Source organism: Nyctibius grandis, chromosome 4 (assembly GCF_013368605.1).
Source record: "Nyctibius grandis isolate bNycGra1 chromosome 4, bNycGra1.pri, whole genome shotgun sequence".
NCBI lineage: Eukaryota > Metazoa > Chordata > Aves > Nyctibiiformes > Nyctibiidae > Nyctibius > Nyctibius grandis.
Genome location: NC_090661.1, coordinates 72,578,989 through 72,593,046, shown reverse-complemented (window position 1 = coordinate 72,593,046; position 14,058 = coordinate 72,578,989). Strand labels below are relative to the sequence as shown.

Here is a 14,058-nt window from a genome sequence, read left to right as displayed (position 1 = left end):
ATTGCACTTGTGCTACATTGACTATATTTTTCTATAATAAAAGACTTCATAGCAGCTTCTGCCATTAAATCTTTGCAGAGAGATCCTCTGAGAAATATTTCTCTGTGAACTTTAAGCTATTTAGCAAAATGGAGACTGGTACTGTTTGAATGCCTGGCTTGCTATGATTATGATAAATACCAGAAAAGGCACAGAAAGAGAGGGTCACGGATTATTTTCTCCTCCAAGACAGCAGTTTCAATTCACTTCTGTCATCTCACTTTGCAGTACTGAAGATGTCCTGGTTCTGGTTTTACCTGCCTCTCCACCTTCTCATGGTGGCTTGCTTGTGTCATTCCATAAAAGCACCCACCACCAGTTTCCAACAAAGCTTCAAGACCGATCTCTTCAATTTCTACCACTCCCGGATACTTGCTGATGGTAAGGAAACTACAATTCACCTGCTGAAGGATATACCTAAAAGGTAAGAGCAAATCAGTCACTTCTATTCTCAGATACTTCCCTATGACACTGGTAGCTGCACACTGCCAGTACAAGCCAAGAATTTCTATGCACCTGCAGAGCGCTGTCAGTATCCACTGAATTTCCAGAGAAATGCCCCACTGCTGTCAAGTTCAAGTGTCATTACATCGCCCAGAATTTGGAACAACCCTCTGAGAAGTTTATGTTCACGTATGCATTTTCACATATGCATTTCAGGCAGCTTTCTGTGTGGTGTATGTCAGAGCAGCAGAGCTGATACAGACCAGGTGGGCTCCAAGAGCAAACATTCGTGTCACATAAACAGCCTGGCTTCAGAACTGCAGAGACACATCGGCCATCCTACATTCACTGTAAAATATGAGGATTTTACCTAGCAAATTAACTATCCCAAATGTCAATATAATATCTGCATAGATTTCTTGTCTTATCAGAAAAACTTCTGCCAGCATCCTGCATGCTGGAAGTGTTTTTGTTGAACAGCACTAAAGCTTGCTAAGATCAAAAGTGCTTTGCATGTGGAAATTCCATGGATTCTTCACTTCCCCCAAATATCTGCAAAGTTTTCTGCCATATCTAGATATTTAGGTGATCTAGATATTACAGCTGGCACTGCATCTTGGGTAGCAAAGACTGATCTGCTTGTTTGGGAAGAGACATGCTTCAAGTGGTTTAATCAGACTCCACTTTGGACAGTGACCAACACATACAGATTTTGACATACACCCAGAGCAGAGTGGTCATGGAGCAGAGGGTGAGCCAGATGTTCAGTCATGATATGCATTGCACAGAGAAATGGGCACACAGCACAGGATATATAATATGACAATGCTCACAAGAGCAAAACTAGGAGCTCTCCTTGTTAAAGACAAATGGGTATTGAAATCTCAGAGAAAACTGAATTTTGCTGTGCTCTTGGGGGATAACATTAAGATTTCAATTAGGAAGCAAAAACCCCTTCAGTTTAGATGATCAGGTAAGGACCTTCTGAACCCCAGAGTCATCCAAACAAGAAACCAAGAGATGACAAGTTTTGGCTTAAAGTAAAAGACTCAAGAATGTGGAGCTGTTTCCAGTGAAGCTTGACTCTGGCCCAGTAGCCATACCCTGAAAGCAAGCCAGACCTCTAGGCTGACATGATCTATCCATAATGACTAGGCTTGTCTCGCCAATGAACAAAAAAACCTCGAGTTGACTTCATTTAACTGCACACTGACTGACCCAAGTCCAAATGTTTCTGTGGCTGTATACAGTCCGTACATACCAAAACAACAGAAATAAACAGAAGACCAAAGGGGTGAAACAGAAGGCTGGGCTTTACTGTAAATAAGCAGGAATCAAAACCTGACTGAGTAGACTGATGGCGCTTTGTACTGCTCACGCACAGCAGCCCCCGTCACGAAGGCAAGTAAGTTAGAACTGGCCTGGATGAAACTGCCATTGACATCTGATAACCTTCAGGATTGGCTAAAACTATTCTGTTATATCCACTTCACCTGATACCCAGGAAGACCTAGATACGCAAGCACATATGAGAAAGTATACGCTCTAAGAGCTTTCGCTGAACTCTAGTCAGGATATCCTGGGAAAAAAGCATACCAAATTCCTCAACGTTCGCCAATGGGTGGTTATCTGGAAGGCAGTCAGTTTATCGCATTCATCATCCAAAATAACCAGGTAAGTACTGAGCTATGATATTCACCTGAAGTATGTTAGAATTCAGTGGGAAGAATACTGCCTATGTTAAGTAGATAAAATTTCCAGCAAATATTTGTGTATTAGAAAAAACAGAGCATGTATTCGTCCCACAGCTGAAGATTTCAGACATCTACCATCCCCTTGTGTTGATGCACCTCAAAGGGGAGCGGTCATTTCTACCCCCAGTGGAGTGTTCCACATCAGAATGGCTGATTACAAGGAGTCTCAGGCAGACTTGAATTTCCTGACACTTCCCCTCTGTTTTTAATCCACATTTACAGGTACTACTTTGTTTTGGAAGAAGGCAGAGCCCTTGCACCCTTCACAATAACAGTGACCCCCTGTGATGTTCCCATCGAATGGAGCATACTTGTGCACAAGGCTTCAGCAAGTTTCCTTGGAAAAGCAGCACAAGGTAAGACCCTCAGTCTGCCTGAGCAGAGATAAGGACAGTGTAGGTTACTCCTGAGGAGCTGCGTTACAGGAAATTCCCCACAAGCCTAAACATCTCATGCTTTCCTCTCCTGTAAAATGCTATGGGCTGAAGAGGACATCCCTCTTTCCATGGGTGAAATGTGGGAACCCATGGGATTTTGCCATCAACTCCAGTAAATTAAGGATTACATCTGAAAAAATCAAAATCACAGGGTAATAGCTGGGAATACCGCTGGGTGTTTGGGCCTCTACAAACACAGATCAGCTTCATAAGCCATTTGTACTGGCCCAAACTTCCCTCTGCTGTCTCAGCTCTTTTTCTGTGGCTTAAGCCTCTTGAAACAGTCATTTTACTCCCCACAGTGATGTCCAGACGATGTAGTGTTTATTCTTCTAGGAATACCATCTACCATGGCAGTGGGCATTACAATGCTTTTAGCCAAGAGGAAATTCCATTCTCTTTCATGATTTTTTGAATTAATTTTTCAAACTAAAATCTGAAAGCTACCTTTAACAAGTTCTTACCCATCAGGCAGGTACACCTGACTGAGTAGTTCAAATAACATTCCTTTGAAGTAATAAATTCTCCCTCTTCGTAGGAGACAGTCAGTGGCATAAAACTAAACCAAAGAAAACTCCTTTCATAGAAAGTATGAGTCTGCTTGAAGAATCCAAAGAGACAGCCATCAGAAGAAGGAAATTGTAGGGACATCAGGCACAATACAAGTTAAGCTTTTGCAAGTTGTGGTTTTATAATTATATTCTTTTTGAAAGCATAATTCTATATCTGCACTGCTAAATTAAAAGCTACTCAAATTTTATTTTAATAAATTGCCAGTAGCAAAAAGTATTCTTAGTTGTAATTATAGTTTTCAGAAAGAAATAGGATGTTCCCTGACATATAAACAATAAAACCTAAGCAATGTGCTTTATTTCACATCTGTTAAAACAAAAGTTACAAGTCTGCTTTTTGTTTGCAGGTGATCATGATACACAAGAGGTCTCAAAATCTCAGAAGGCTCCAAGCATGGTGTCCACCATTTTTAACTATAAGGGAAATTCTGTGGAGACTTACATGGGTATGTCTTCTCATTCTGCCCTTTACATGCTAGAGTTCTTATCCACTGAGCGAGACACACACATTACCGTGTACTTAACAACTGACACAACATCTGGGAACCTCTATCCAGAACTTCCAACGGATCCACGCATAGATGTTATTGGCATTGGGCATACAACAGTGACTCTGACCTGGAAACACAGTCCCTCTGTCTTGCAACACAGTGAAAACATCCAGTACTGTCTTCTAGTTAATGAAAAGCACAACTATAAGAGCTTATGTGCTGCTGAGACAGCAATCAGGTCCTCTGGAATGAAACTGCCACCTACATTAGCTTTGTCGCTCTCTCCGTACCTTCTTGAACCACAGCAGGTGATGATATTGTCCAACAGTGAGTTGAGCATCATCAACAAAGCAAGTACTGGGGAAGTCAGGCAGATATGCATGGGTACCAAGAACACTTACACAGTGGCCAATCTCAGTCCCAGCACTCAGTATTACTTTGATGTTTTTGTTGTCAATCTCCTCACAAATGCCAGCGCTGCTTACACTGGGACATTTGCAAGAACCCTGGAAGAACCTGAACCTAAGGTGATGGAGCTGAAAGATGGGAAAGTGATTCAGGTTGTCCTGGATGGGAAAAAACAGAAATTCTACAGTCTGCAGTACCAGGCGAGGTACAAGAAAATACAATTCACCTTTCAGTTGTGTCGTGGCCAAGTACAGGTTCACATAACAAAGAATGGTAAAACAGTGGCATCAGAAAACATCTCAGGGCTGAGGTATCTCTCACTGAAGGGAAAGCTGCTGGACACATATTTGGTGCAGCTGAGGTCCACAGAGGAATCTAACTCTTCTGTGAAACTACAGGTGTCCCCTCATTTCCACAAGCCCTTATTCCCACTTCTTCCAGAGAGCTTAAAAATTAGGTCCTTCAGTAAACTCAGGACCTGCAACTCTGTCACCATTGCCTGGCTAGGAACACAAGAGGATAACAAGTACTGTGTATACAAGAAAAGGATTGAAGAAGATCAGGTCTGGATGGAACTGCAGAGTGCAAACAGGTGCTCTGGACCTGAATCTCGGCACAAGTCAGAGAAAGTGCTGTGCAAGTATTTCTATGATATAAATCTCCAGCGAGCCGTCACCACAGAGACCATCAAAGGGCTGGATGCAGGGACACTTTACTTGTTTGATGTTTATCTCTTTGGGCCATCTGGCATCCCTGTCAGATATCACAGCAAAGCTGTGAAGACCAGAAAAAATTGTTGAAGGTTTTTAAAGAAATGTTTTTAAGTGAGTGAATGAAGACTATTATCAAAATCTATGCCCATCCATGCCATAGCCTGTGCAGTTTAAAATATGCTGACTCAAAAAATTTAAAGCCATGAGATTCTATGGAGGAAACATCTTAGTTGTCTAGATCATTACACTTACTTTTGCATCTTCTCTCCTATATAAGTTTTTTTTTCCCCTCCTCAGCTGTCTCATTCAGAGATCAAACATAGACCTGTGAAACAAATCCATGCACATGGAAATAAAATACCCCCAATGGCACCCCTGAGAAATAGATTGCTTACATAAAATGCTTCTGAAATCCAATACAGAAGTGATGGGAAATGCTTCAAGAAGCACACATCATTATTTTAAAGTCCCAGAGAGTTTTTCACTTTGTGGAAGTCCATCAGCTAACCAGGAACTGAGAGACCCCAACAAGTCAAGCTGCTCCTGAGAAACTGAACTTCCTCACTGCTCGAACAGGGATGGAGACAAAAAGAAATTTTAAAAAGTAGTGGAACTGGTATAAAGCTCCACACCTTGAGTAAAGCAGGCTGAAATACATCTTCCCCTATTACCTGCATGTTTTCTGGGCTTTCATTTCTATAGAGAAACTGTGCTTGTTAGAAACAGACAAAATTCAGGCCAGGAACTGGCTCTGGATCCAGATTTTCTGGGGAGTATAGAAATACACCGCTGTGCTGCTGCCCATTGAGGAAAGCAGCAAGGAATCTTGCCATGGAAAGGAGGTTTTTATCTCTAGTCTCTGATATCAAGCACCATGTGACTCCTGAGTGTAATATACTCAACTCTTTACATCCTTAACCCAGCCTATATCAATGAATGTGTTGCTTTAGCAAAAATTAAGTGTGGTTTTCCTATTAAATACCATGGAGGGAAATATTTGTAGTAAAAATCCTGACAAACACTTTTTTTTGTTGTCTTGCTTCCTTGATTACCTTCCTTTGATGACAAGAAACATAGTATAAAAAAATGAAAAAAATTAAGTTTTCATAAAAAACACTTATGCTCAATTTCAATTATCAGCAGAAAAATTTTACCTAGGCTTTTGGCAGCTCTGGAATTTACACATAGAGATACAATAGATTCACTGACCAGAGGTTGCCAGAGAAATCTTGCCTGCTGCAATTCTTTCTCCTCTACAATTACACTAAATGAAGATATAAATGATTAATTCCATTATTTTATATTTCAGAAGTTCGCTTGCAATTCAGGGCCATCAAGGTTCTAGTTTACTCTGAATAATTATTACCTCCAAGCATGCTTGGAGGCACTTGGTAAGGACTGAACCAGTCCTCTGTGCATACACAAAGGATCATGCGCTTCCTGCTCCAAAGACTTTACAGCGTTGTGCACCCTGTACAGTGCACACTATACATTTGCAGACTCAGTCCCAGAAGGGTTCTGGCCTTCACATGGGATCAGCTGCAGTATCTGGGTTTTGGCTAGGCTTTACATTCCCACAGGCACTATTCTGGATTGAGCGGTGCCACAGCAGGAGCCGTGTGTTCTGTGACCTCCTCCCCACACACTGTGGGCCTTTTGGCTAATTACAGGGCCTGGCAGCTGCACTGCCTTCTTTCCAAGGCAGGCCTTCTCTTCATTTTGCTCCTGCCAAAAATAGCCTGAGCTCAAAGAGCAACAGAGGTCATCCCCACTTGGAAATCTTAATGTTTTCTTCTGCCTTCCTCCTCAATTTCAGGCATTTATATTCTGGATGAACTTCACTTAGATGCCCTACAAATGACTAATGACCATAATAATAATAGAGGAGAAACATGAAGATCTGTTTAATTGCAGATACAATATATTCTTAATCCACTGCCCTCAGCCTGTCAGAGTATTAACCCTTGCTTTTGCCCTCAGTACACAAATGCCACAAAAATGTCACTTGGAAGAGGAAGATACATTGGCACCTTGCTTGATACCAGTGCCTCTAATGAAGAATATCCTTCACAACAGAACTGGCTTTAGACTTCTCAGCAAAACCTTCTTTTAGGGCTGTAGCCAAGAGGTCTGAGGAAGGGACAGAAGGACAGTGTGGGAGAGCACAGAAAGAGAGCTGAGCAGTCAGAGGTGGTACATAAGCAAAGGCTTGGGGTAGCACTGAGTTGGCTGACAGTTAATCAGCATCTGGAGGAAAGGAAGTGCAGGTTTGGAGATCAGCAGATATTTCAGGGGGACTTTAAGAACCAAGAGATTCTCCTCCTCCCAGCTTCACCAGCTCCTCATCAACCCACCTGCCCCTGGCCATTGCCACATGCAGAGGGCTGGCTGATGCAGGGACCAGTGGGGAGCTCTGAAGGCCACAACTTACTGCTCCTGCAGCCCAGGCTGTGATACAAGCAGACCAGCGACTACTGCTGCTGCTGGGAGGGCTGATGCTAGTCCCTCTCTCACAGGAGGAGCTGCCGCCCACACACACCAGTCCCTCCATCAGCAAAGGCCCCTGCGCACAGGAGGGAGATCTTCACTGTAGAGAGGAACATGCGGTTCTGTCAAAACCCATTGCCTCTAATATAAGCAGAGCAGGCAACATGCCCTCCACATAGCAGCCCACTTTGCCTGTGCATGCAGCCAGCCATGGTCTGTAACGCAGACCCCAGGAACAGCAGCGAATATTCCTCTCCTTTGATCTTTCCACTGTGATCCTGCCTGTGTGCACCAGACTGCAAACCTGTTTTCAATTCACTCATGCCCATACCCTGCTTATGAGGTAGCCTCTGGGTGCACTGGTTTTTAAGTTGAGTGTCCATTTGCTGACTGCTGTCCTGGGAGTGAAGTTTCGGAGGTTTATCCACAACAAAACTAGAGGTACTGTGTTACACCATTGCTGCTCTTCCTACCCCTTCCAGCTGCCCATGTGCACAGCTCCCTGTTTTCAACACTCACAAGCCCTTCTCTTTCAAAGCTGTTTGACATCTTTCCATCTTCTCTCCCTCCAGTTTAACTAGTGCTTGCCCACTGCAGTCTGACCATAAACATTTCCCAAGCTACATTTACTTCCTTTCTTTATGCTTTCTGCAGTCTTTCCTGATGAATTTCTAGGGAAGCTCAGTTCCTTCAGTCCAGCCTCTAAGCTGTCATCAGCTCTTCCCATCTGCTCCTCATCCCTGCTGAATCTGAGTCACATAGGAAGTGCAGACAGATATCTTCATGGAGAAGATTTCAAGAGCAATGTTTTGCTTTTGTGAACCATGTAAAGTAAGTCCTCAACATTGTTATCAGACCAAAGTATTGTGTTCAGTGGTGGGTCCCAGCTTTTGTGTGCTTCCAGCTATTGTATCTCAAGTCCTGTCACCGCTGAGATCAAAGCCTGAGGCCCTGCATCTCTTCGCAGCATTTTTACAGAATTGCTCCCATTGCTAAGGCACCCCTCCATGTGGGAAGTGGGGGTCAGGGGTATCAAAAACAGAGGGCAAGAGAAAACAGGTTTCATACCCATGTTTCCTTCCCCTCCCCTGTGGGTTCAGCCTCACAAATCACCACCACTCTGGAAATGAGGTGCAGGTATCTGAAACAGTGAAATAAAGCACAAGCATCTAAGTTTGCCATTGTGTATGCCTGTAAGTCACAAAACTGTACAGCAAGGGGCTCTTCAGCATCGCTTCCCAGTATTTCACACAACTGCTATTGCTCAAAACTTTGAAATGTAACTTAAGACAGTAATAACTGCTTGTTTAGGTTATACACTTTGAACAATACTGCTACCTAAAACCAGTGTAGAGGCTTCTGACACTGGGTTCAAGGACTGATGACATTTATGAGTTAAATATTAACTGACATTGAGAATCATCTATTTTGTCATTTCTTTTTCTTCCTGTATTTAACAGCCCATTTATTCATTCCCTGTTACTTTGAGTTTCCTATCAAATGTAAATACCGTTCAAAGTGGATCTGGTAGTCTTTTAGAAATTGTTCCCCATCTGCCCACAAATACATTCAGGGATGCATTCACAGATTTGAGTAAAGATTTTTTTAATTTCATCTTTGTATCTTTGCATGTTTTTTCTGGCTAATGCCTTCCCACTCAGAAGACTTGCTTCTAGCTTAAGAAACATTAAAAATAGTCTTGCTATTTTGGCCCCAGGTGCTGGACTGAAATCCTACTCACTAATTGCTTTCAAAGACACAGAGCTGATGTGTTTGTTTACATGTATACACATTACCCCCATTTTGGTCTTTAAACCTATTGTTGGTTTTTGGTGGGTGGAGGTTATGAACCATGGACACTGCAGTTAAGCATCCTAGCAACACGTAGCTTTGCACAAGGCTTAAAATCTAAATTTAGAAGTCAAGTAATATTAGCACTGACAGCAAGTCCAAACTAGTGACCCCAAAATGCCAAAGGCTCTCAGGTGCTGTTAGAGCAACTAAAGCACTCTGGCATTTAGAGAAAAATGGATGACGGTGCAGCTGAACACTCATAGCAAAATAACCCAGGCAAAACAGATTATTGTATCTTTGGGGATGAAGGTGAACAAAAGATGCATTGCTGCTCATCAGTGTTACCTATTCTGCACATGCTGGATTGAGAAATCGACAGCATAACAAGGTACAGACAGGTGAATGTGATTCTCTTGCAAAACAAGAAGTATTTCCTGGGCAAGTCTGTCAAGGAATATTAAGAAATAGCATTGTAAAAAGCAGCTAGATTTACTAAAAGAGGCAAACAGTAAGTATGTCACGCTCCTGCATTGCATTCTTGTGCAAAGAAACATGCTATAACTCAAGGATGAGCCCAGAGGATAGCGGGCTAACCACTGCTGGCGTGAGCTGCTGTCGCTCCAGCTGCCAGGAGGTGGTTGAGCATCCCAGGCAGCACACGAAAGGCCATGCTGCTGCCAGGCCTGGGAGCACGAGAGGGCAGTGTCATGCTGTATGAGAAGCAGAAAGAGCTTATTTGATAAGGCTTATCAGGAGCAAATATTTCAGCAAATTTAGCAAGCCAAGCATCTTGCTGATAAGATTATTAAGGCAGAACAGATATAAGAAAAATCCAAGAAGCTTACCTTTTATTTTCTTTTCTTTTAGTCTTTCAAGTGTTCCAAGTTTGGGTTGTTTTTTGTTTTTTGGGGTTTTTTTGTGTGTTTTTTGTTTGTTTGTTTAACATTAAAGAGCATAAAAATGGACAGCCAAGGAACAAAAAAAAGATAAGCACTTACTGGAAGAACTGTTACACCAGTGTTTCTGGTGCCTTTGAGAGGTTCAAGACTGCCATGCCTGAAGGGGCCAAAGCTCTCATAAAACAGAGAAATACAGTGGTGCCAAGGAACAGTCACAGATTTGATGAGGTCAAAGTGAGAAGTTCTAGTTCAGATACAATCTGCCCAGGAAATTGTGATCCCAGGCACCCCCCTGACAACTCTACCTTCTCCTGTAGTGCCCTTGCCCTGAGGGAGGGTCACTGGAACATTATTTCCCTGCCTCACTGACTACACTTAGCAGCAACTTACCTCCTACCAGAGCTGGATGTCCCACCAATACTCTGGGACATGGGCAGACTCCACTTTGTCAGGGGTTTGTTCTTCAGGAATATGGGCACTGATCTTATGGCCTTCACAAGAGACTGAAGATTTGCCATCCTTGGAAAACTGTATACCCTGTCCTATACTGCTAGTGCTCTGAGGAAGGTTCGCAGTGCTGCTCCTCTACCTCAAACTTAGGAAAGCATTTGAACAAGGGTAGCCTGCCCCTAGAAGACAGCCAAGTAGACTGAGGAGGGAAGCACCAGAGTGTGCTTTTTCTTTTTTGCAGGTATTGGTATCAGTGACACAGGACAGACTCTGAGAAGGTGACCTGGGAGCTCAGCGTAAAAGGACTGTTTCAGACTCCTATGGTAATTTGCTCTGAAAGCAGAACCCAGTAGGAAAGGAGACCTTCAGAGGGCAGAGTGGGAGCAAAAGAAAAGCATGAATAATCTGAAGGTAACAAGGTAAAATTGGAGTTTGTTAGAAGCTTCTAAGGAAAGGAAGGGCCCAGCCTGGATCCACATTTTGTATCTGGCTCCCATTTTTGTAAGATGCCTACTACTCAGGAAGCCTTTTTGCCTGGACAGAGATTTATCCAGAACAACATTTGTTTTCAGCAGGAGCTCTGATCAAGGCTGCCAGTGGGATACATCAGTCCTGGCCCTTCCTGCAGCATTTTCCAGGCACCAGCACCACAGTGGTAACCGTGATACCAATCACTTTTTCATTCTCTTTCCAGCAGAAGGAAGATTGTGCTTGATTGAGCTTCACTACTGATTCATTTCTGTCTCCAAGATTCAGTGCCAGCATATAAACCTACTAAGCCCCTAGTATTCCTGTAGCTCATGACTCACACGAATAGGAGAACTCAGCATGCAGCGTGTTGTCTGTACCAAGATTGTGACTCTAAGGAAATACTCAATCTCTGAGTCTCCTTTAGAGGCCTCTGAAAATAACCACACACAGGACACTGTTAAGGTGATATGCTGTAGGACCTGGATTTCACATCTAACAGAGCAGCTACATAAAAAACCCCACAAAACCAAAACAGGGAGTTTAAGTAAATTGGCAAAGTCTAGCTCTTCTGCTTTTCACTTTCTTCTGGGAGGCATAGGTCAAAACCAGCCTGGCAACATGCGAAGTGGTACTACACAGCACAGCTATGGTGGTACCATTGCTGAGAAAAACATCCAAAGATAGAAAGTACCAGTGTGGGCTCCCATACTTTCTGTGGAGGCATGAGGAGCCTGGAGATGGCTTTAAACAGGTTAAATGCATCTCTACTATGAGCTTAGGGTATGATCTGCCTCTTCTAAGGCCACATACATAATAACTAGAAAGTTTAAGGTCAGCTATTTGAGTGGATCTCTCAGTTACAGGACTGCAGAAAAGCAACTTTCCCGCCATGCCCCAGTGGAGAGTTTCACAGGTATACCTCTGAGAAATGGCTGAGAAACACAGCTAGCAACTTGACTGGTTTCCTAGGCCTCACTGATGAGGTAAGGAGGATTCAAGGCTGCTGAGAAGGAGCGCCATCTGGTGAGAAAATTATTTAAAGTCAACACTTCTGCATGCAAATAACTGACAACATTATGATATACTAAGTACATTTGTAAGATGTATAGGTGGGAATCTGTAGTGCCTCCTCCTGAAACTATCTTCATTTTCATAAAAACCTGTGCTCCAAACAACTTTGTGAAGTTGCACAGTGGTATCTACACATATCAAGTAATTCCTGAACAGTGTGTGCTCTAGGTACTGCTAAGGAAGGGAGCTAAAGCTTTCTCCACACACTCACCCAGACACACATGAGGCTCCTTAACAAATCAATGCTTTCAAATCCCATTGAACTTGTCTTGGAAGAAGTTAACCATGAGCAGGGATTGGAAAAACTTGCCATAAAGCATAACTCAGAACATGTTTCAAAAATGGAAAAAAGTACAAAGGAGACTGAAAAGAGCGTATGGGTCAGAGCTGAGTTCCTCATAATTTCAGGAACTAATGAAGGTACCAACAACATACACAGCATTGCTGGCTCTCACTGTGTTTCCAGGATGTTTGCAATATTGTGATAAGAGTCATGGTGTGGGACAAGAAGAACTACTGCTATTCACTGCAGTGGTGCCAAGGGTTCCTCTCCTAATGCTTCACCCACTGAACCCCTACAATTAGGGAGTTAATTCCTTCCTTTACCTTTTCCCCATTCTTGATAGGTAGAAAGTAGCTGTATGCATGAGCTACATGGCTTAACAGTATCTCAATGTCATGACTATGGGCCAGTTTCATGATTTTTAAGCATTTGTAGTTGATAGTACTCATGACAGTATTGTCAGCTGCAGATTCATGAAGGACCATGAAAGCAAGAACAGTTTATGATGACTATCAGGAGGCCTCAGGATGCTTACTGTATATGGTGGAAAGTTTTAACTTGGAGGATTCTTTAGCCTTTTTTCATATAGAAGAATTCCAGCCAAAGAGGGAACTGATATTAAGCACTACTGTCAGTGACCAGTGCCTTTAAGGACAATAACAATCCACCCACAGAGAAGGATTCCTTTCTTTACCTACAACTCAAAGAAGGAAAAAATTTTATTATTGGGTTGGCCTAAAAAAAATTCAAAGATTTGTATTCAGGCAGTTAGTTTCATAAGTGGGCCAAAACCTCTGGTTTTGTAATGTGGCACAGTCCTCTGAAAGCCAGATTTCCAAAAGCACATAGTACCAGTTGCTCAGCTCAGACTGAGAGCCCACAAATTGGCTAGACCATCAGAAGTGCTTTGCACATATTATCTCCTATTGGGATAAAATCTTTTAAAATCTGTCTGTAACTCAATGAAACCACAACAGTTACATCTGCAAACAATTTGGCCCATAATATTTTCCTCCGTAGTCATGCTTATGCAAAGGAAAAAACACTACTTTTATAGCAACGACTTTATCCATGTTATTCACATATACTCACGCTCAACTTTCTAGAATACCTGGGAAAAAGAAGCAAGGTAGGGGTTTTTTTTTGTCCCAGAATAGAATTTAATTAGCTACAAAGAAAAAGTCACTTCTAACCCCAAAACACAACTATTCTGTAGCTAAAAAGCAGATGGTTTCACTTTGAAATGAAACTTCTCTAAAAGTGATATCAGAACTCCTATTCATGCAAATAGTTTTTGTTTGCAAGGGTAGTTATTCTTGGAGAAATGACTTGAAGATGGAATTGAAAGGTGATTCAGAACATGCAAAAAAGTGTAAGTCTATAGTTCAAAACAGGACATTAAAGAAGAAATCATCAGCTCACATTGTGTTGGTCACAGTCAGTTCTGGCTAGAGTAACTGAAAATTACGTTATTTAATAGCCTTTTGAGTCTCAGATATTGGCAGCAAACCTAACATTTCAGCTATTTGGATAAAACTGTTCCTTGTCTCTAGGGTATTGCTGTTTATTTGCCTCAACTCTATTAATTCAATCTTAACCAGGTATTCAGAAAATGTGTGATAGCAGCATTGATCAGTCAAAACATACTGAACATTCTTTTCCTGAGGATTGAGAAATAATTCATTTAAGTAGTTCTTTTGCAACATCCTTTGGCTACACTGTCCCTCCCACTAGCTTCTTGTAAG

At 42.3% G+C, this 14,058-nt stretch overlaps 1 protein-coding gene across 1 annotated transcript; it reads left to right on the top strand.

Moving 5' to 3' along the window:
- The first annotated feature begins 275 nt into the window (after positions 1-275).
- Positions 276-4,945, top strand: LOC137663238 (protein NDNF-like). The gene is made up of 3 exons (XM_068400216.1): positions 276-463; positions 2,460-2,593; positions 3,594-4,945. Exons 1-3 carry the CDS (start codon positions 276-278, stop codon positions 4,943-4,945), a joined length of 1,674 nt encoding a protein of 557 aa, XP_068256317.1.
- Positions 4,946-14,058: the final 9,113 nt, after the last annotated feature.

Excerpts from the sequence above, each read along its gene's own strand:
- LOC137663238 (XM_068400216.1), top strand. The coding sequence starts at position 276 with ATGTCCTGGTTCTGGTTTTACCTGCCTCTCCACCTTCTCATGGTGGCT. Across the intron at positions 464-2,459 it reads CTGAAGGATATACCTAAAAG|GTACTACTTTGTTTTGGAAG; the intron begins GTAAGAGCAAAT and ends CCACATTTACAG. Across the intron at positions 2,594-3,593 it reads CCTTGGAAAAGCAGCACAAG|GTGATCATGATACACAAGAG; the intron begins GTAAGACCCTCA and ends TTTTGTTTGCAG.